The following is a 24,825-nucleotide window of genomic DNA, read 5'->3' as shown; positions in this document are numbered from 1 at the left end:
TTCATATATCTATATCTATAATTAAAAATAAAGAGTACTGAACTAAACGTTTGTGTTAAAAGGTAAGAACCACCATTTGGAATTAAGAAGTAAAATCTAATTATGTTTCTTACAAAAAACATATCTAAAATATAAAGAGAGTTATTTATAATAAAAAAACAAATTATTTCCCCAGGAAGAAAAGACAAGAAAAAAAGAAAAAAAATGGAAGAAGACAATGTAAAGGACAGTTTTATAGCAGTGCTTCTCAAACTGGAATGTGTAGGGACTTCCCTGGCGGTCCAATGGTTAGGACTCGGTGCTTTTCACTGCCAGGGCCTGGATTCAATCCCTGGTTGGGGAACTAAGACCCTGCGAGTTCCCAACTAATGCCCATGCTTCGTGGTCCACAGCCCACATTCTGGGAAGCAAGGTTCTGAGGACCCTGGGAACCTACGTGTGGGGAATGCGGTGGGGTGGTCAAAATTGTAATTTTGTGTGACTTAGTGACAGTAGCAAAAACAGGAAACCTAGAAGGAGCTGGTTAGTATGAGACAATGTTAGTGTATCAGGTCTTTATTATTTCTTGCCATATTTTCTAATTATTTCAGCTGTGCTAGCTTAATATCAGTTTCTTGGGATTCTTTATTATGTGGTGGTGGGGAGGGAAGAGAGAGAAGCAGAGGGGCAAGAATTAGTTTGCCTTGATTTTAAGCAAGGAGGATTACATCTCAGGAGGGCAAGTTCAATTTGGCCTCATTTCACTCTGCCTTTATATTTTGCAGCCATCAACTCCTTTTCCACACCAAACACAGTTTAAAAACACACATGGTCTCTGTCCTTTGTGTTCACCCACTATAAAATTAACAGCCCATTAAGAAACACACCTGCAGTGGCTTTATTCAGAGGCCAGTGCCTTGCAGCTTTTAACTCCCTAAAATACCTCCATTATTGCTTTCTGTGTTAAGGCTAAGAGTAATAACTATTTTAAGAATGTTCACTGTTAACTGTTAATAATAGATTTCAAATGCAATTTTGAACATAATTATGTATTACAGGACACATAATTTTGTGGAATTGACATTTATAATAAAATATGCCCTTTGAGATGATAAATTACCAACTGAGGACCTTATTTTTCATTGGAAGTTACTTTTTTCCATGTGAGGCAGAACAGTTTGGTCCCTAAAGGGTTGATTATACATTTAACTCCTAAGGTCCTGGAGCAATCTCTTCAATCAGCAGTAATTAACAGACCATGTTTATGTGGACACGTCTGTTCTCAATTTAATGTTCAGTTTGTTCAACTGCTATCCTCATTAGGGGCTTTTATCACTTGTTAAAATGCATCATTTGGTCATGCAAACAATATTATAAACATAAGAATTTAAAATGTTTTAGGTTCAATTTCTCCAAAGAAGACATACAGATGGCCAAGAAGCACATGAAAAGCTGCTCAACATCACTAATTATTAGAGAAATGCAAATCAAAACTACAATGAGGTATCACCTCACACCAGTTAGAATGGGCATCATCAGGAAATCTACAAACAACAAATGCTGGAGAGGGTGTGGAGAAAAGGGAACCCTCCTGCACTGCTGGTGGGAATGTAAATTGATACAGCCACTATGGAGAACAGTATGGAGGTTCCTTAAAAAACTACAAATAGAAGTACCATATGACCCAGCAATCCCACTACTGGGCATATACCCTGAGAAAACCATAATTCAAAAAGACACATGCACCCCAATGTTCATTGCAGCACTATTTACAATAGCCAGGTCATGGAAGCAACCTATTTAGGTTTAGCAACCCATCAACAGACGAATGGATAAAGAAGATGTGGTACATATATACGATGGAATGTTACTCAGCCATAAAAAGGAACGAAATTGGGTCATTTGTAGAGAACGTGGATGGATCTAGAGACTGTCATACAGAGTGAAGTAAGTCAGAAAGAGAAAAACAAATACTGTGTATTAACTCATATATGTGGAACTTAGAAAAATGGTACAGATGAACTGGTTTGCAGGGCAGAAATAGAGACACAGATGTAGAGAACAAACGTATGGATATCAAGGGGGTGGTGGGGGGGGTCGGGTGGTGGTGGTGTGATGAATTGGGAGATTGGGACTGACATATATACACTAATATGTATAAAATGGAAGACTAATAAGAACCTGCTGTATAAAAAAATTAAAAAATAAAATTCAAAAATTCAAAAAAAAAAAAACCAGCATGGCACATGACAAGTGCTCAATAAATGATCGTTATTATTTGTACCTAGAAATACCATCATTCCTGGTGCTGTGCAATGTAGATTTTCACCATAGTATTTAGCTCATTAACAGCAAATAAATTCACTTTGAAATAAAAAAAGTGACAAAAAATGTTTTAGGTTCAGCAAACGATATTTTAAAGGTGCTGTGAACAGTCTCCAATGAATATAGATTCTGTCATTTTTAAAAAATCAGGACAAAACTGGCTGATGGACATTAACCTTTATATATGAGCTTTACCGAATGCTACACCATCTCTCCTTCTGTATTTTACAGCATCATATATTGCATAATAAGGCCACTTAAATGTTATTCACCAAATCTAAAGAAACTCATGAAGTTGTGTTGTTGGAGTTTCCTAGTTATTAGCATTACCAAATATCCAAAGCATATATACATGTCATTTATAAAAATTTTAAAAGAAGATGGTCTTACCCTTTGAGAGCCTGCATCACAGTTAAGACAAGGTAGGTAAAGAGACGTGACAACATGAATGAACATGTGGGCTATAACTTAAATAAAAATAGCAAAGCAAGCTTTTTGCAGTGATTTGGTATTAGAGAAATTCTCACAGCTTGCAGATGGAAAATTTCTCAGCCCCTAACCTTTTAGAGCTTAGTGCATCAGAAAGGAAGATATCTCCCTGTTAGCAATTTACTTCACTAAATAGACTGTTCCTTTTTCACTTCTCCCAAAATTAGTTATGGATTACAATGTAGTGATTATTGGTTAATTTATTATTTCATTATTTTTCTTAATGTAGTTCAAAGGAGGAAACTAAAGAGAAATAAATTACATGCAAAAAAACAATATGTAATGTGATTTCATGATGAAATTCTGCATCAATATAGGTAAGTGGAATAAGTTTGGACAAACTTAACACTGATTCTGATCCTTCATTTGCAAATCGTCAGTGGCAGAGTTAAAATACAGCACTAAGGGTACAGATTTCGTTTTAATTATCATTTTAATACTCATGTTTTAATTATCACTTAATCACTTATTTTACTGAAGCATATCAGAAGGCCCAAGAGGGTCATATTCTTCAGTAACAGGCACTTCCTTGCACAAATCCAAGATGAAGTGCAGACAGCCACGGATTCTATCAGACTGTGAAGTACTGTAGCTATCACAGTCTCACCAATATCCACCAATTTAGTTTGAGCTAAACACTCTCTTTACAGGTTGCAACACAGGCATCAACTGCAGAGTAGGAAAAAACAATGGCAGATAGGCTGGGTTGAAGGATGGCAAACTGATGGTGCAAAAGGAGAAGGTCAAGCTACCTGAAAGATAAAATACAGAGGCTGGAATTGGTGACAGACATCATATGTAGTGGTTCTATTGACTAAACCAAAGCTTCGTTCAGACACATACCTGACTACTAATAACATGATTTTAATAGCATTGTCCTTATAAGAGAGGGGGTAAATAACTGGACATATACATGTATTTGTTTTTTCTACTTAATATAGCTAGACTGGATTCAATGATTCTGTGCAAAACTCAGTGGGACATTAGTAGAAGATACTGACACATGGTTATTTAAAAGATTCCACTATCAGGTCCTTGTGTGAAAATGACTAGTTTAAAGGCTTTGGTTGTGTCCATAACAGCAATCTTAGAAGTCTTTTAAAGACATTTGCAAATTCCATAAAAAGTATCTAAGCTAAAAAAGTACCGTTTTAACTGAAGGGAATGTTGTCCAAAGAGATGAAAAAGAAATATGCCTTAAGATTCTATTTCCCCTTCACTTCATCCTATAGCACAAAATACACAATCAAGTGGCTTTGGTACGTCTTTCACCTGAATTAGTCCTAGTGTGCCTCTCATGTTTTAAGTACCATCTTCTTTGTGTTCTTTCAAATACAATAATTGTTCCACAGTAACAAGTCATTGTGAAATTTAGAATATCAGTGCTTGGAGCAAAATGGGCCTATTCCCTGTGATCCAAAGGTGTTAAGAGATGAAAAGAGGATGGGGAAAAACCTAACCTGTCCATCTATGTGGCTTTGTATAATTTTCCTTATACGAACCATTGAAGAAAAGTATGTATTCAACTCTCACTTTCCAGATGGTGTATTACACATGCCTTTTATATTGTTACACCCAGGAGTACGCAGGAGAAAGAAAAGGAAGAATGAACCTTGTACATAGTAGGCGCTTGGTAAATACTGTTTCAGTGAATTAATAAAATAGTAATCTTGATAACTTATTTAGTACTGTTGATCATTTATTTTGACATTTCAGTACAAGGTCTGGTGCGAGGAAGAATTGAAATCATCTACATACATAGACCTTTGGGAATTGACTGTGAATAAAATATGTTCAGCAATGAAATACCTCTGTCTTACTGACAATGATAATAGCTGATTGTGTAGAAAAGTCCATTAACTAATCTTACACTTGAGAAATACACTACTGTATAAGTGTAAATAGTTATGTCCACACACTGACAGACTTCAGATTCCAGTACAGTAGCTTATCGAGTATTGCATACATCTTCTCAGACAGAAATAAAATGGCATTGTTAAAATCTTACCCTTAATTAAAGGACTAATTTTGAATTGCATTTTGACTCTATAGATCTATTTTTGAACACATATCAGCATTATTCATAACAGCCAAAAAAGGTGAAAATCCACAAAGATCCATCAACCAATGAATGGATAAACAAAATACGTTATATCCATACAGTGGAAGATTATCATACAATGGAATATTATAAAAAGGAACAAACCTTGAAAACTTTATGTTAAGTGAAGGAAGCCAGAAAAGAAAAGGCTACACATTACGACCGCATTTATAGGAAATGTACAAATAGGCAAATCTATAGAAACAGAAAGTAAATTAGTGGTAGCCAGGGGCTGGGGAGAGCTGGGGATAGGAAGTGACTGCCAGTGCCTATGAAGTTTCTTTTTGGCGTGATGAAAATGTTCTCGAATTAAATAGTAGTGATGGCTACCCAACTCTGAATATACTAAGAATCACTGAACTGTAGACATTAAATCAGTGAATTATATAGTATGTAAATTACAGTTGGCCCTCCATATCCATGGGTTCCGTATCCGTGGATTCAACTAATGGTGAATCAAAAATACTCAGAAAAACAAAATCCCAGAAAGTTCCATAAAGCAAAACTTGAATTTGCTGCACTCAAATATACAACTATTTACATAGAATTTACATTGTATTCGGTATTATAAGTAATCTAGAGATGATTTAAGGTATATGGGAGGATGTGCATAATTTATACACAAATACTACACCATTTTATATAAGGGACTTGAGCATCCACAGATTTTGGTCCCTGGGTGGGTCCTGGAACCAATCCCCGTGGATACCAAGGGACAACCGTATATGGATGTACATATTCCTGTCACTTTTTAAAAAAATTCTAATCATACAACTGTATATCTCAACAAAGCTATTACAAAAAATATGGTTGGAAGGTATAAATTGCCATGGATAACCTACACACACATTCACACAAACTATCATGCACTGCCATAGGAGTTTTGATGTGTTTCCAAATGGTATTAGAAGGTCACCTGTTACCTAGAAGCTGAACTGTCTCCTGGCCAGTACTTTTAGGACATGTAATTGGTAGTTCACAGCAGGGACGCCTATTTTCTATATTTTATACAATGTTAGATGTTTGTTATAGGTAGGTTACTATGATCACATCCTTCTGGACTTTGGGATAGTGGCAGGAGGGCAGGTCATGGCTCATTTTCTGTAGCTTCCCCCTTTGTATCTTAGAATATAAGTTCCCAGAGGACAGGACAGTCACGTCTGTCTAAATTCTTGACATCTACGTACCAGGCATTTAATAAACACAATTATATTATGACCCTCCTATCCCATAGCTGAGAGTAATGAGGGGGGTACATATCTTCTTATGCCAGGTCTTGGGAAAGAGAAGCAGCCAGCATAGGCACCAGTTCTCATGGGTTGTCATATTGCTACAGATTTTGATACATTTTGAGAATCCAGAAAATCTATAATTATATCAAATTAAAACTTTGTGACTTCCCTGGTGGTGCAGTGGTTAAGAATCTGCCTGCCAATGTAGGGGACATGGGTTCAAGCCCTGGTCCGGGAGGATCTCACATGCCGCAGAGCAACTAAGCCCGTGCACCACAACTACTGAGCCTGCACGCTAGAGCCCGCATGCCACAACTACTGAGCCCGTGTGCTGCAAGTACTGAAGCCCGTGTGGCTAGAGCCTGTGCTCCGCAACAGGAGAAGCCACCACAATGAGAAGGCCGCACACCACAATGAAGAGTAGTCCCTGCTCACCGCAACTAGAGAAAGCCCGCACACAGCAACAAAGACCCAACGCAGCCAAAAATAAATTAATTAATTAAAAAAAATTAAAACTTTTCTTCACAAATAAAACTCATTACAGAGAGTAATAATAATAACATAACATCTATTGAACGTATTGTGTCCTCTTTTTGAACTCCTACCTCTTATTTCCACAATATCAAAGTGTCTCTCTCATACACAGTGTGCCATACAATCGGTGTCAGTTTATCTCTGAGGCTCCTCCCTCCCCTTCTCTCCTCCTCAGAGACTTTGTCCCTTTACCATCTCCTTTCTTACCAGCACCATACATGTCTCCCTCTCTACTGGTTTCTTATTCTGTATATTCAAACAACCACACATCTCTCTTCTTTAATAAAAAAAAGGAATAAAGTGAAACAACTGCCCCTTCATCTAGTTATCAAACTATTTATATCCTTCCTTTCCTTGCCAAACTGTCTCCATCTGCTGCCTCTATTGCTTCATTATTCATTTACCACATAGGTTATTACCACCTGCATTTCCCCCTTACCACCCTATCATTCCAGTCTCCTAAACGTGCGCTCTTTAAGGTCAACTAGGATTGATTTTTCTTGTTTCTCAAGGCTCAGCTCAAGCTACTTCTATAATAACAATCATCTTTTCATCTTCTTTCTTTTAAGTCTCTTAGTCACCTAACCATCTTATTTCTATTTCTGTACAACAGTTGGCTGCATGTTATTTTGCACTGTGTGTGTATGTATGCATGTTTCTTCCAGCTCTACTATTTAATAGGAACTTTCTCAAGGGCAAAAGCTATGTCTTCTGCTTCATTTTTTAACTCTCCACAGTACTTACTACAGTTAAAATAGCACCTTGACTCAAAGTAGCATTAAAAATCATGAGCTTCTACTCTATGTTTCTGAATACTAAGATTTCATTTTTCTTCCCTTGATATTATTTTAATGGAGAGTTTGAGGTGGTCAAGAATCTCATACAATTCAACTTTTTACATGTATTCTTCCCTCTCACTGAACCACTGGCAATGGCAAGACGGAATCCGTATACAGTCCTGGTGAAGACACCTTTGGTAGGATATAAAATGGAAATAGGAAAAGGCAACTAAAATGACTAAGGGAGCACAGGAGCTACAAGTAGTGTACAGAAGTAAAACCAAAGACTCTTAGTATTAGAAAAGCAAAGGCTAAGAAAGGATTTGTAATTATTATCTATGGGATTGCCAAAGTTATGCATAGGAAAAAATGCAGACTTGTGCATTAGATCCTGGAACTTTAGCACTTTATTTTCAAAAGTAAATTTTACATACTAGAGTTACCTTGACTTCACGAAAAAGCTACTAAATGTTTGAACTTCCTCCAAAAATAATACAGGCCGAAAGATATAACTGGACACTCAACAGGATTAGATATACACATGGTTGATAAATTTCTACAATGGACTGCTTCTTTCAAAAAACTAAGACGTTATAAACATGTTATGGGAAGATCCCGTAGCTTTCAAAGGACTACTCCAGGAGGATAAATATGTCATTCTATAGCATACCATTTAGTGCCTCTGTCAGGTGTAGACTATTGGGGTAGAGGGACCAAAAGGTAGACATATTTCATAGGCATCACAGGAAAGGTATGTTTAAAAAAAAAGTTTAAAAAAAGGGAAAATGAGGATTAAAATGAAACAAGAATGAAACGTAAAACATATATGGCCAAGAACATTTAACATGAATTTTTTATAATGTAAATAAGTTGGCCTTTTAGCATAGTGAACGCTTTCCATAAATCTTTTTAGAAGTCAGGCCTCCAGTATGCTTTAGAAAAGCTTTTGTTAAAACTGAGGTATATTGATAAAGTGATTTAATATAGTGGAAAACAAGCTGCAGCACTCTAGCTGGGCCCCCTGAAACCTTGTGTTAGAGAAACATCTATATAGCATTATAGGAAACATTTACTGTAATTTGCCATCAATCTTTAAAACTAATAATGTTATGCTCCCAACACTGTTGTCTTTGTTAGTGCATTACTACTATTTTATTCATGTGGTTTGTTGTGCTTATATGAATTATTCGCAATTCTACAACAATATCCTAGGCTCTAATATCCTCTAAGTAAAAGATACTGAAACTATGGGCTGACTCAAAGGGCAACTGAGTGCATTTTAATATCGACAAGTCCTATGGACGAATATTGAAGAACCACAGAATTATAATGCAGGACTGTGTCCCATCTGAATGCACAATGATTACCTGGGTGGGGATGGTGCAGTTTTTTACTCTGGTACCACAAAATGGATCTTCACTTACTGACTGGGTCTGTGAAATAAATATCAGTGAAACTGTAAGTAAATTTAGAATTCAACCTGTTATTCAGGGCCCACAACTGTTATAGCATAAATTGCCTCCAAATGTATCTATGCTGTAGGTGGAAAGAAAACAAAACAAAGCCAAAAAACAAGCAACACACACACACACACACACACACACACACACACACACACCTCTTCAGCTAAGTCTACAAGGAAAGGAGGTCAGAAAGGTGCATTCTGTGCTGTTGTTTAATTTTCAATTCCCAAGGGTATTTGCGTGTGTGCAAGTGTATGTGTTCTCCTTTGAGGAGAAGGGAGTGCTTGGGGAACCTAGATCTTTGGTGTGAAATGTAAGATTTGCAAAGTACTCTTCGGGAGAGGAGGGAGATACAGATGGCAGAGTAAGAGGACATGGAGCTCACATCTCCCTACCAACACATCAAAAATACATCTACATGTGGAACAATCCTCACTGAAAACTAAATGGAAACTGGTTAGAAGGACTCCTATACAACCAAGGTTATAAGAAAGATACACACATAATCGGGTAGGAGAGAAAGAAAAGCCTTGGCTTGGGACCTGTGCACCTGGGAGGGGAACTGGAGGAAAAGGGATATCACATAGGCAGACACCGGCCCTGGGGAGTGAGCAGGTCGAGCCACAGACTGGACGTCTCAGTCCATGAGTACTATGTGGAGAAGACAAGCCCCCTTAGCTGTCTGGAGGACCGCTGGATCAGATAGAAAGTCTGGTGAAGCCTGGACTCTGCTTGTGAGGTCTGCCCCAGCAGTTGCTGGGTTTCCTGAGACCACCATGCCATGCACCACAGCCTGAGCTGAGTGAACGCTCTGGCCCCAGTCACTCCACGCCATAGCACGGCACTGGATCTGGGGCTGATATGACCAGGGAAAAGATCAGATCACGGGCCGCCGAGGTGATCCAGTGCGGGGGCAGAGCTATTGTTAGCACTTATTCAGGCAGTGCCTCAGAAGAAGCCCAGATCTCTGACAGCAGCCGCTCTACTGCAGCTCACTACTTGATACACACGGAGAGTCCAAGCGGGTTCCGCCAGACCTGTGGAGCAATTCCACAAGGGGGCAGGGGTGGTGGAGGCAGTGGGCAGTGATCAACTGTGAGAAACGAAGGGGTCTCGCACCCGAGGCTGCATCTGAGTGAAGCCTCAGACACCTACACAGGCAGTGCATCAGACCTCTGTCTGCACATGGGCCCCGCTTATTTCAGCACTCCCCTCCTCTGGGGCAAAGGTCTCAGTGTGGGGAAGGTGAAAATCACACACTTGAAACAGAGCCAGCTCAAGTCAAACCCTTGGGGCTTCTGCTCCAGCAACTTGATTAGACCCTGCCCCTGACAGGGCGGTGATAACCACTGAGCAGAGAGGAAGTCCCACCTCACACCCTGTGCAGCTCTAGTTCCTCCATTTCCAGCCCCACACCTTACCAAGCTGAGAGCTGCCAGCACACCCTGAGGGAAGATGTGATTTGCATCCACGTCAAATCCAGTCCTCCCATCAAAGGCGCTGGGCACTAGCAGTCTGTCTGGGGCTGCTCCCACATAAGAACACTCCTTCAAGACCACAATAGGTAACTGTTTCACCTAAATTCATACAGATGGAGAAAGTTAAGCAAAATGAAAATGCAGAGGAACTACTTTCAACTGAAAGAGCAAGAGAAAAGTCCTGAAAAAATGAAACAAAGTATCAGATAATAATTTATCAGATAAAGAATTCAAAACATTGGTATAAAAATGTTAACTGAATTACAGAAAAGAAATTATCTAAACAATGAACATTTTAACAAGGAACCAGCCCAAACAGAAATGAATAATCAAAAGCTGAAACAAAAAACGTATTAGAATGAATGAATATCAGACTAAGTGATACAGAAGAATGCATAAGTGGTCTGGAAGATAGAATAATGGAAATCACCCAATCAGAACAGCAGAAAGAAAAACAAATTAAAAAAAAAAATGAAAGCAACTTAAGAGATCTCTAAGATAATATCAAGCTTTCCAACATTTGCACTATAGGGGTTCCAAATGGAGAATAGAAAGAGAAGGGGATCAAAAATGTATTTGAGGAAATTATGGCTAAAAATTTCGCAAACCTGAAGAAGGAAACAGATATCCAGGTACAGGAAGCACAGAGGGTCCCAAACAAGATGAACCCAAACAGCCACAGCAAGAAATATCATAATTAAAATGCCAAAAGTTAAAGATAAAGAGAGAATCCTAACGGCAGCAAGAGAAAAACAAAGATTCACATACAAGGGAATCCCCATAAGGCTACTAGCTGATTTCTCTGCAGAAACTGTGCAGGCCAGAAGGGAGGGGCATAATATATTCAAAGTCCTGAAAGGGAAACACCTGCAACCTGAGATACTTTACCTAGCAAGGCTGTCATTTAGAATAGAAGGACAACAAGTAATAAAATGGCAATAAGTACATACCTATCAATAATTACTTGAAGCTTCAATGGACTAAATGCTCTGATCAAAAGACATAAGGTGGCTGGTTGGATTAAAAAAACAAGACCCTTCTGTATGCCAACAAATTGGACAACCTAGAAGAAATGGACAAATTTCTTAAAAGATATAATCTGCCAAGATAGAATCAAGAAGAAATGGACAATACGAACACAGAGACCACTAGTAGTGAAATTGAAGCTGTAATTAAAAAAAACTCCCAGCAAACAGAAGTCCAGGACCAGACAGCTTCACAGGGGAATTCTATAAAACATATAAAGAAGAACTAATACCTATCCTCAAATTATTCAAAAAAAATTGAAGAGGATGGAACACTCCTAAATTCATTCTACGAAGCCACCATCACCTTGATACCAAAATCAGACAAAGACATGACCAAAAAAGAAAATTACAGACCAATATCTCTGATGAATATAGATGCAAAAATCCTCAACAAAATATTAGCAAACCAAATCCAACAATACACAAAAAGAATCAGACACCATGATCAAGTTGGAGTTATGCCAAGGACACAAGGATGCTTCAAAATTCACAAATCAATCAATGTGATACACAACACTGACAAAAGGAAGAATAGAAATAGAAATCACATGATCATCTCAACAGACACAGAAAAAGCAGTTGACAAAAATTTAACATCCATTGATAAAAACTCTCATCAGAGTAGGTATAGAGGGAACAAATCTCAATATAATAGAGGCCATTTATGACAAACCCACAGCTAACATCATACTCAAGGGTGTAAAACTGAAAGCATTTCCTCTAAATTCAGGAGCAAGACAAGGATGGCCACTCTCACCACTTCTATTTAACATAGTATTGGAAGTCCTAGCCACAAAAATCAGACAAGAAAAAGAAATAAAAGGCATCCAAATTGGAAAGGAAGAATTAAAACTGTCACTCTTTGCAGATAACATAATACTTTATATAGAAAACCCTAAAGTCTCCACCGAAAAACTATTAGAACTAATAAATGAATTCCACAAAGTTGCAGGATACAAGATTAATATACAGAAATCTGTTGCTTTTCTATATAATAATAATTAACTATCAGAAAGAGAAGGAATAAAATATCAAGGAAAAACTTAATCAAGGAGGTGAAAGACCTATACTCTGAAAACTATAAACATTGATGAAGGAAACTGAAGATGATACAAAGAAATGGGAAGATACCCCATGCTCTTGCATTAGAAGAATTAATATTGTTAAAATGTCCATAATACCTAAAGCAATCTACAGATTTAATGCAATTCCTATCAAAATATCCGAGACATTTTTCACAGAACTAGAACAAATAATACTAAAATTCATATGGAACCACAAAAGACCCTGAATTGCCAAAGCAATCCTGAGGATAAAGAACAAAGCTGGAGATATCACACTCCCAGAGTTCATACTATAATACAAAGCTACAGTAATCAAAAAGCACAGTACTGGGGCTTCCCTGGTGGCGCAGTGGTTGAGAGTCCACCTGCCGATGCAGGGGACACGGGTTCGTGCCCCGGTCTGGGAAGATCCCACGTGCCGCGGAGCGGCTGGGCCCGTGAGCCATGGCCACTGAGCCTGCGTGTCCAGAGCCTGTGCTCCACGACGGGAGAGGCCACAACAGTGAGAGGCCCGCGTATCGCAAAACAAAACAAAACAAAACAAAAAAAACGCACAGTTACTGGCACTAAAACAGACACATTGATCAATGAAATAGAATAGAGAGCCCAGAAATAAAACCCATGCACCTATCATCAATTAATCTATGATAAAGGAGGCAAGAATATACAATGGAGAAAAGACAGTCTCTCCAACAAGTGGTACTAGGAAAACTGGACAGACACATGTAAAACAATGAGATCAGAACATTTCCTCATACCATATACAAAAATAAACTCAAAATGGATTAAAGACCTAAATGTAATACCTGAAACCATAAAACTCCTAGAAGAGAACATAGGCAGAACATAATTTGACATAAATCATAGCAATATATTTTTGGCTCTGTCTCCTAAGGGAAAAGAAATAAAAGCAAAAATAAACAAGTGGGACCTAATCAAACTTAAAAGCTTTTGCACAGCAAAGGAAACCAGTGACAAAATGAAAAGACTGCCTATTGCATGGAAGTAAATATTTGTAAACGATATGACCAACAAGGGGTTAATACCTAAAATATATTAACAGCTCTTACAACTCAATATCAAAAAAAACCAAACAACCCAATCAAAAAATGGGAAAAAGACCTGAACAGACATTTTTCCAAAGAAGATATACAGATAGCTAACAGGCACATGAAAAGATGCTCAACATCGCTAATTACTAAAGAAATGCAAATCAAAACTACAATGAGATCTCACCTCACACCTGTCAGAATGGCTATCATCAAAAAGTCTACAAATAATCAATGCTGTAGTGGATGTGGAGCAAAGGGAATACTTGTACACTGTTGGTGGGAATGTAAATTGATGCACCCACTGTGGAAAATAGTATGGAGTTTCCTCAAAAAATTAAACCACCATGTGATCCAGCAATCCAACTCCTGGGTATACAAATGGAAAAATGAAAAGATACATGCACCCTAATGTTCATAGCAGCTCTATTTACAATAGCCAAGACATGGAATGAACCCTAGTGCCCATCAACAGATGACTAGCTTAAGAAGATGTGGTATGTATATACAATGGAATATTACTCAGCCATAATAAAGAATGAAACACTGCAAGCTGCAGCAACACGGATAGGCCTAGAGAATATTAAGCTTTGTGAAATAAGTGAGACAAAGACAAATACTGTATGATACCACTTATATATGGAATCTAAAAAATAATACAAATGAACATATATGCAAAACGGAAGGAGATTAACAGATGTAAAAAAACTAATGGTTACCAGTGGGGAGAGGGAAGTGGCAAATTAGGGTTATGGGATTAAGAGATACAAGCTACTATGTATAAAATAGATAAGCAACAAAGATATATTGTATAGCACAGGGAGTTATAGCCATTATCTCGTAATAACTTTTAATGGAGTATAATCTGTAAAAATACTGAATCACTATGCTGTACACCTGAAATTAATATAGTATTGTAAATCAACTATATTTCAAAAAAATTTTTTTAAATAGAAAATGCAGAACACTATGGAGACAGGTGAGAAGATTAAGTATACATCTGAAATTAAGCAGTGATGGCAACCAGATGTTAAGGATACAGCAAGAGAAAATTGATAAAACATGGTGGATATGGTGACTATTTATATTGGTAGTGGGACTAGAAAGGGTATAACTAAAGATGACTATCCACATGGGGAAGATATGGTAATGTATGTAGTGGGAGAATAAAAGACTTAAAAGGAATTACAAGGACAATAAAATATCAATAAAAAAACTGCAGAAAATGGCAAACAAAAAGTATTCTTAGGAAGGGATGTGGCTATTAGCATTGAGATCTCTAATCAAGACAGCTGTTACTTAAACAACTGGCCTTGAGAATAGAATTTTTTAAAAAAGAAAGAAAAGACCCAAAAAAGGGTGCTGAGATAACAGTTAAGAGATTGGATCCTAATCTCAGCTCTGCCAGTAGTTATGTCTATTATGTAAGGCAAGTCACTTAACCTTCTTGTGTTCTCCTTTTCAACTGTAAAACAAGGGTAACAATAGCTGCTACAGCATAAAACTGTTATGTGGATAAAAGACATTAAAGTATTCTGAAACTGTAAATGCTCTCTAAGTGCATATGATTATTGTTATATACATGTCAAAACCCGAAACTTATAATGCAGAAAACTGGGAATTAATTATTTGAATGACAACAGAATTCTCTGCAAGTACTTTAAATGGGAAAACAGCGGTTTACAAATTTTACAGACACACATTTCAACCACTTCCCAGGAGTATATCCCCTTTTGCAAAACTAGGTCAACTTTTACTTGGAATGGCTAATTTTTCTTTGTTAACTGCATAATTCGGATTCACTGACTCATACTGTATACAGCTAGAAGGGACCTTAGAGATAAGCTAGTCCTACGGAGCAACACCCCGTCTTGTCAGAGCCTTAGCGGCTGGGAAGAGAATGGAGGAAAAGGAAGGAAAGAGTAAGGAAAAGAGAGGGGTGGCAGGAGTCTGCTCCCCTCCCTCACCTTATCTGGAGAAAGGTGGCTCTTATCTGCTATATATTTCTAATTGCTAGGTAAGATTTCATTTGCAAAAAGTGTTTCACTTCCCATGACCTCTCCCCCACAAAGGGTTGCAAGCTGAAGGGGAGCAGAATTTGCCACCCCAAAATATGCCTCTTTGGCTTAAGGATTATCTTGAGCTGATTATTTTTACAAAACAGCAGACATAGGAAAAGATCTGAAAAGTGAATAGGAGTTACCCTTTAGCAAGAGAGCCTTTAGCAAGTTAAAAATTACAAGTTAAAAGTTACCCTTTGCAAGATTTATAAGGGAAACCTCCATTTGTAAGGGTGTCTCCCCCTCTCTACCAGGAAGAGAAGGATAACTCTAAATCTTTGGAAACTCTGATCAAAGGAGAAGGAAATGACTTAAATCTGCATAACACCCATACTCCACTTACTGTGCTTTTCCTGATACCCTCCCTTAACTGACTCCCCTCACATCTTTTGTTTTCAGATGAGATGGTATCTAAGGTGATGGCTTGGGTCATTTCAGGGAGGTGCTCAGTTTTCCTGGGTCTCTCCCATGAAAACAGGAGGTGCACATGTTATTTAACTTGCTTGTTTTTCTCCTATTTATCTTTCTTTTTATTACAAGGCGGTCTGAGCCAAGAACCTGAAGGGTAAAGGTAAAATTATTTTTCCTTCCCTTCAAAGCCAACTCCCTTTTTTTTCAGAGGAGAAACTGGAGCCCAGACAGGTGAAGCTATAGTCACAGTTTGGTCCTGGCTGAAGCACCTTCACGACAGGCTATAGATTGTGTCGTATGAATCAGCTATACGCTGTTTACATGGTCGTATATTCAGCAGACATCGACTAGAAAATGTCTTTTTTTTTCCTTCAACTTTGCAGAGATAGATTTTGTAGGATGAACTTAAAAGAAATGTCACTTCCTCCCAAGGCCAGCCTTTTGCAAAAATTGTAAAGGAGATAAAGGTTGTCTTTAGTGACCTTTAGTTTTCTGTCTCTCTACCCACCCTTTTTGTTCCTGGGCATCCAACCTGCAGGAATTCAGTACCCTCATCTACCCAACAAACTTCTTCCTCATTCAGATTGTTACTGACAATGTTGGATTTTACCTGAGCCCTATGCCCCTGGAAAACAGAGCTGGTTAAGAGATTACCCCAAACTTTTGCTTTCAGATATCCTTCCACGCTTTTATGATTTAGGAAGTGGCTTACCACAAAACAAACAAATAAATAAGCAAAAATAACCAAATTGAAAACCCTTTTCCCTAAGACTTATTAGAGAAGGCTCTCTGTCCATTCTTTCTCAGCACTCCCGTAAGAATTGCACATGACTCCTTTGTTACCTGTGACAAAGCCAAACACAGACCTTTCCCCTTTTGCTGGAACCTGCTGAAAAACCAGATACAGACCCTCCAATTTCCCATTCTTTCATAAATAGTTATCGGAGTTTAGAACTGTTTGTTCCCCTTCAACTAGCTAGACACAGAGAAAACATTTCCTGTTCATCTGACTCACTGAGATTTGCCCTGAGTACAAAACAATTCCAACTGTAAATCATCCCGCTTGTAGCTCATGTACTCCTCCTATAAAAGCCTTAGGCAAAACTGATCTTTGAACCTGAGGTGCTCTCCCTATTGCAATAGCCTGAATAAAATTAATTTTCTTACCAGCTCAGTTTCTGTCTTTGATTCCCCCTTAGAAAACCTCTTTAGGAATTTACATGTTTAGATTGTGTTACATTATTACAATAATAGAAAACAGAAGAGGTGGAACCAGGAGTCCTTGGTTCTAGTCTCAGTTCTCTGTGTGTTCTTTTTTTTTTTAAATTATTTATTTATTTATTTTTGGGTGTGTTGGGTCTTCGTTTCTGTGCGAGGGCTTTCTCTAGTTGCGGCGAGTGGGGGCCACTCTTCATCGCGGTGCACGGGTCTCTCACTGTTGCGGGCTCTCGTTGTGGAGCACAGGCTCCAGACGTGCAGGCTCAGTAGTTGTGGCTCACGGGCTTAGTTGCTCCGTGGCATGTGGGATCTTCCCAGACTAGGGCTCGAACCCGTGTGCCCTGCATTGGCAGGCGGATTCTCAACCACTGCGCCACCATCTCTGTGTGTTCTTGACCCCTCTGGACCTCAGTTTCTTCATCTTTAAATAATGATATTGGATTTGATAATCTTGAAGATTTTAACATTCTCTACTAGTTGATAAATTACACTGTAATTATTTTCAGTTCAATTTATGGACCTTACATGACTCAGGTCTAGGAACAAGTCTTTCATTTGTTCATATCCCCTGCTCCGTTTAAAGCAGCTGTTACATAATATTTACAAATTAAAGAGAAAGAGTGAGTTATGACTAGTTTGTAAGCTTCTAAGGTAGTAGGGCCTGTTTTAGTGCAATACTTTCAATTTTACATTAGTGAAAAACTGATAACTGATTTTTCTGGTAGATTCTGACATACGGTTGTGACTTATATCTTCTTTTTGAAACTAAATTTAAATTATTCAAATAAATTTAAAAAAGAAAATTTTAGCATACTAAATAATCAAATATTCTTTTTTTCTTTCATTTTGAAAATTAAGTGGTGAGAAAATTCTTTAATCTCCTAATGAGAAGCAGATACATATAGCTACTGTTAATGGGGAACCAATTCCAGTAAAATTTGATTATTTTTAAAGTGCTATTCTACTTATCCATGGCTTTGGTGATGAAAGTGATGATATTTTAAAAATAATAGATGTTAAATTGGTAAGTAAAGAGAAATCAAACTTTAAAGAGAGAAAACATCTAAATCCTAAGGAGGCCATCATTCATAAAAAAGTTGATGTCAGTTTGAAAGCAGGATCTATAGTATCTAATAGGATGCCAATACAAGGTAATTTTCCAATCATCTGACCCAATAATAATTATTTTGCTAAATTAAACAATGTCCTTTACATCCATTGTCTCACTTACTCCTTACAGCCACTCTATGCGACAGGTACTATATTATCATCCATATGTTGCAGGTTAGGACACTGGTTCAGCAAGGCTCTGTCAATTAACTGCCTGAGGTTGGAGTGCCAGCAAATGACAAAGTCAGTATTCAAAGTCAAACCTGACTCCAGAGTCCAGGCTCTCAACTACAGTTCTACACTGTAAAGTGCTACACTGTAAAGAAAACAGTGTAAAAAGAATTACCTGGTTTTCGAGTTTAGAACTGTATTTATGGAGTTGTGTGATGTCTAGAAAATTGTAAAAGGATACAGGTGACCATTTGAAAATATCCTTATAGTATATTCCATCTTCTGCAAGGTTTGGTTTAGTATACACAGGACTTTATAAAAGAGGAGCTATGTTTTTACTTGGTAAGTAATACACAGTAAAGACCTAATATAACAGAACTATGATGTGCAGCTATTGCTAACGTTTTGTCCAGACTTCCATAAAAAGTCAGTTTAAGATAATAATTTGGTATATATGGCATGAACCTTTAATGATTTTTCTTAATAAAGAAATTGGTTTGGCCTGCTTGTTGTTGTAATTGAGCAGAATCTTAAAAACATTTTCCATTTATGAAACTTGTCACAACACATTAAAATACAGAATTTACCTAAAATCTATCATGAATAGACACTGGGGCTTTGCTTTCAGGGTGTAAAATGTCTTCTGTGGTTTTCATATATGTTTCATGTGTGGATTTCAGTATAATGCAGAAGTTAAGAGACAAGTCTCTGGAATCAGACCACCAGTTTCTAGCTCTGTGACCTTGGGCAAATGACTTAAACTCTCTGTGCTTCTATTTCTCATTTGGAAAATGAAGACCATAGCATTACTTTCATGATATAAATACATGTTTAGTGTCTGGAGTAAATCTTGGCACATGGTAACTGTTTAATACAATTTAGTCATCATCATCAAACTATTTTTTGGAAAGGAATTCTAGAAATCTGAATTAGAATAAAAAAATGAATATGCTCTGATGACAACTATGTGATGACCTTCTGCTGTCTTGTATGCTTCATTTTCATCAAACAGATAATTCATGATTTTCAGTGTGACTGGCAAAAAAAATCCCTAAGCATATGATACCAAATGGTGGCTCCTGTACTTGCAGATATAAAGGAATCAAATAGCAGGAGGGAAGGTAAGGGAGAAAATGTCCAAGTGTATTCAGACCCTTTCCTCTGCCATTTCTGACCCTGCACTACCCTCAGTCCCTCTCAGCAGCAACAATGAAATTGCTGGGAAAGTTCAGCCCAGGCTAGAAACAGTAATTCTAAAGGACATAAAGCAAACTGCACTGTGAATTGAAAACTGGAATAAACCATAATGTTTTCCTGAACCCTAAGCATTAATTTTTACTGAAGCATAGACCAAAGCAAAGTTCCTTTTTCAAAAGCAAACAAAAATAAAACAAACCCCACAAATAACTCCCCAGAAGGAACTAAAAACACAAGAGTAGTAATTGAAACAACTATAAAAATCTCTTATTTTCAACTAATGAACCAAAACTGATTTTCCACCTCTATAAAATTATAAGCTTCTTAATTTAAGGGTAGGGTTTGGGTCATTCATTCATTCATCTTTTTATATTTAATCTAAAAATATTTAGGATAGTACTGGCTATACGTTTTGTTTTCAAATTTTACTTTTTGAATTGACATCCCCGATATTTTACATGGCTCAAGGCCCTCTGTACTGTATCTTATATCAAGAGAAATCACAATACAAATTTTCAGTTATTTTCAATATTTGAATATTAAGACTAAGATCATTCAACATGAATAAAATGTTGGGACTGCTGGTACAGTACTGTGACATTTATTGTAAATGTCAGGTAGTTCAAGCTTATGTTGGTTAAATTTAACAATTCAGTACTCAAAGTGCTTTTTTCTTTTCCCCAACTAGGAAGAATTCATGTTTCCCAACTAGGAAAAAAATTCATATTCTCCCACTTTGACATAAACATTCGCCCTTGTATTACACATAGAAGGCATTTTCTTATTATAAACAGAAGAAATTTCCATATATCCTTTGTAAAGTGTTATATATAAATGCTGGGCTTGGACACAGAGAACTTAATCAAAATCCCACGTTGCTTCAGGGTACTTATATGTGAAATGCAATTTCCATTGTATTGAAACCTCCATCCTGTAAATATTTATCTATTTTCAAAATTGCCAACATATTTGAAAGGTTTAATTGGTTTATATTCAAGGCACTGGAGAAAGGAAAATCTGCTTTCACAAGACATTTACATGTATTTATTCTGTCCACGTAGAGTATTTCTTTCGAGTGATCATGAAATTTAATGTGAAGTGAAACCATCCCAGGTTTGGTTCTGATGACTAAATTAGAAGAAAAGTAATCAATAATCAATCAGTCACTTTGATCACTGTACCTTTTTTCTCTGATTTATTGGAAACTTTTCCTCCAATTGGAGAGTAAGTGGTATCCATGGATTCAGTCCCTCTGTTCCCCTTGCTAACTCCATTTTCATAGAGCTGTCCTTCAGCTGGTTGCAACTGCCAAGTCAGGCCGAACAAATGTACTGCTGCAAGAAAACAAGCCATACATGAACTTATTCCAGACTTGTCAAAAAGTTCTCTAAACCAGCTGTCCCTTTCCACCCAAAAATGCCATGACTGGTTTTCTTTCAGTTAGGCCAAGCAACCTGGAGTTGATACCCACATCACACATGTAGTGACTTTCCCAAAGAGTGCTTAAAATTTTGAGGCTGAAGCTATCCCAGTGATAGCAGAAGTTGAAATTCTGGTCAAGCAATTACAGTGGGATTGGACTCTGCTCCTCAGTGCTGTGACCCCTTCCTCTTCCATTTCCCTCAGTCGTGTAACTCTAGTTTGCACATGGAAACCGCAGAGTAATGGTGGACAGGCTATCGCGAGAACATGAGAGACCTTCTCTATGGCCCTTGTTCAATTCAATTCAGCAAATATTTCCTGAGTGCCTAGTATGCATAAGGTCCTATGATAGCTACTCCAGATGTTAACATCTAGATGCCTATTAGGGTAGGAGCTGAAAGTAATACAAGTATAAAATAATGATAATACACAGAATAATTGAGGTAATACAGGTTCAAATTGCTATCATATGGCTTCCCTATATGATAAGCCCGTGCACAGCAACGAAGACCCAACGCAGCCAAAAATAAATAAATTTATTTTAAAAAAATTGCTATCATAGGATTAAAAAATACTCAGTGTTGATCAGCATGCAGGAAAATGGGGACTCTCATACACTTTTTTTTTTAAGTCAATCTTTTTTTAGATTGACTTAAATCTTTTTTTAGATTGCGCGGGGGTTTTCTCTAGTTGCAGTGAGCGGGGGCTACTCTTTGTTGCGGTGCATGGGCTTCTCACTGTGGTGGCTTCTCTTGTTGCAGAGCACGGGCTCTAGGCGCCCAGGCTTCAGTAGTTGTGGCGCGAGGGCTCAGTAGTTGTGGCTCGGGGGCTCTAGAGCGCAGGCTCAGTAGTTGTGGCGCACGGGCTTAGTTGCTCCACGGCATGTGGGATCTTCCCGGACCAGGGCTCGAACCCGTGTCCCCTGCAGTGGCAGGCAGATTCTTAACCACTGCGCCACCATGGAAGCCCTCTCATACACTCTTTTTTTTTTTTAACATCTTTATTGGGATATAATTGCTTTACAATGGTGTGTTAGTTTCTGCTTTATAACAAAGTGAATCAGCTATACATATACATATGTTCCCATATCTCTTCCCTCTTGTGTCTCCCTCCCTCCCACCCTCCCTATCCCACCCCTCCAGGCGGTCACAAAGCACCGAACTGATCTTCCTGTGCTATGCGGCTGCTTCTCATACACTCTTGATGTGAGTATAAAAAACCAGTCACCTTTTGGAGGGTAACGTGGCACCATTTATTAAGAAAACTTGAAATTTGGCTGAATCTTTTAGGAAACAATTCAATTTCTATGAATTAGCTATGAATGTGTACTAAACTACAAGTCTATCCATTGAAACATTTAAAAACTAGTAAAAAGTTATGATCAATCTAAATATTCATCAAAAGGAGATTAATTAAATAACCGATGATATAAATAATACAAGATTAAGCAGTTATTAAATCTTGTTGCAGAAGACTATGTAATGGCATGGGAAATATTTATGATGCATCAAATGAAAAACATCAGGCTACTAAACAGTATGAATAGTATGATCTATATTGTGTGTGTGTGTGTGTGTGTGTGTGTGTGCGCGTGCGCGCGCACATATGTTGCTGTGTGGAGAAAGAAAGGGCTGAGAGGATGTATTGCAACATAGTAACAGTATGCGGGGTTTATGGAGGATTTTATTTTCTTCTTTATGATTTCTGTATTGTCTATATTGTTTACAATGAATATGTGTGATGTTTGCCATCTGGGGAAAAAAGAAATTTTTGTTTTAAAAGAAATGGTTTAAAGGAACAATAGATAAAAATTGGCTTGGTTGATCAGGGATGATTTAATGAAGGAAGTAGGATTAGAGATAGACCTTGAAGGATATGTGGGGCAGGTGTCAACAATAGGTGGGGTGAGGGGGCAGGGTGAACAAAATATGACTTTGTAAAGCACAAGATGTATTTGAGGCAAAGGAAGTTGATGGGGTTGGTTGGAGTTTAGCTACATATAGAAGTTAGTGGAAGTTAAGGCTGGAAGGGTCGATAAGGGCCATATTGTGGAGGGCATTGAATGCCACACTTAGGTATTTGGATTCAATTTACTGGGCAACAGGGAGGCACCGCTATTTTCTGAGCAGATGAGGGCTATGATCAATTTTCTTTAGGAAGATTAATTTAATAGCAATGAGGAGCACTGATGATTTCTAGGCTAATAAATGATATCATCAGAGCACCCTCTGTAGAAAGATAAATCCAGTAGTAGTGTGGAGAAGGATGGATTGGAGGCCTAAAAATGTGGCAAGAACACAAACTGGGATGGCACTGCAATAATCTAGGTGAAAAATGATGAGTGTCTCATTTAGGGCCGTGGCTGTGAGAATGCCAAGAAGGCAATTCCTTAAGGAGAAATTGCATAAATGTCATTTCAGGATTTGGCAACCAGCTCTGCGTATGAGTGGGTGGGTGTGTGCTTGCACGCTTGTGTATGTGTGTAGGTGTGCTGGGGATGGGCATAGGAAAGAGTGACAGAAAGGGAGGAATCCAAAACGTTAAGGTTTTGAGCCTGATAACTGAAAGCACTGTGGAACCATTAACAGAGTTAGGGAATTCGCACTTAGCTCAGCACTAGCTACGAACAGTTGGTGCTGGATATGTGTTTGTTGAATGCTTACTAGTTGGTCTGGGGAAGGGTGACGTGATGGGAGGAATACAATGAATTAATATTTGGAGATTCCAGGTTCCAGGGACTGATGGGCTATCTAGATAGTCATGTCAGACACAGGAGTTTGAAGTTCTGGAGAAATATTAGGTCTAGGACAAGACTAGAATCACACATGCACATAAGCAACAGTTGAAGTGAGAGCAAGTGAGATTACTGAGTGGAGAGAATGTTAGGAGAAAACAGTGCCTCGGACAGAAGCTGGGGACATCCTTTTATTTGTTTTCATACTGCAATTTTCAAATCAACCAAATCTTACCAAAAGGCAAAAAAAAAAAGTGTATCTGTTCATAAGCCATCTCATATTTTTCTTTATGTTCCTAGGCAGACTGAAAGGGGCTAATTTATATGTCTAACACAAATACATAGCATATGAATTAGCAACCGAGAACAGGAAAGCTAGCCAGATAGCCTATTTAAAAATCATTCATCCACTTTTAGTTGAGCTAAAGAGATTTCTAACACGTACCTTCTAATTTATCCTTAAAACTTTTAAGCATTTAATTGGTTTCTACCCTTTTCTTTGGATTAAGGCCAGTACTGCCTGATGAATTTCTCTTGCAATTACTGGAAACAAATGAAACTCAAATGATACTGGTTCTGAGTAAGGTACAGTATGGCATGCTAATAGAGCTATATTAGGGACATCCCTGAGATTTCCTTGCCAAAAGACTCAAAGTACAGTTGGTTTAACATCCTCGCTCCAATTAAAGGTATTTATCAGCTTTATAGAAAATTCAGTCTACTCAGTCCCCTAATAATTTGAATATGATGGATATTAGAAGCTATATTGAAAATGTGTTTGACTTTCTTGGTTCTGTTACTTTTTTGAAATTAGATGGGCCATAAGGAACAAAAGGCATAGTAGTTCGCATTTTGCAGATCAAGAGGGCTATTTTATATACTTTATTTAAGTTAAGCCAGTTTCCTGAGGGCACTTAACCATGAGAGAGAAAATACATGTGCTGAGAATCACTTCAAAATAATAAAATAAGGTTTAATTTT

At 37.8% G+C, this 24,825-nt stretch overlaps 1 protein-coding gene across 3 annotated transcripts in view; it reads right to left on the bottom strand.

Moving 5' to 3' along the window:
• TENM1 (teneurin transmembrane protein 1) overlaps nucleotides 1-24,825 on the bottom strand; it is a 566,015-nt gene that overhangs the window by 269,745 nt on the left and 271,445 nt on the right. For 2 of the 3 annotated variants that reach the window (XM_060136803.1, XM_060136804.1), the window contains exon 6: nucleotides 20,870-21,022. In XM_060136803.1, coding sequence (XP_059992786.1) covers nucleotides 20,870-21,022 — 153 coding nt within the window. The remainder of the gene's footprint in view (nucleotides 1-20,869; nucleotides 21,023-24,825) is intronic. The other variant, XM_060136805.1, reaches the window with a different exon arrangement.

Source organism: Lagenorhynchus albirostris, chromosome X (assembly GCF_949774975.1).
Source record: "Lagenorhynchus albirostris chromosome X, mLagAlb1.1, whole genome shotgun sequence".
NCBI lineage: Eukaryota > Metazoa > Chordata > Mammalia > Artiodactyla > Delphinidae > Lagenorhynchus > Lagenorhynchus albirostris.
Note: the sequence above shows the minus strand (reverse complement) of the source record. Positions and strands in the feature narration are given on the sequence as shown.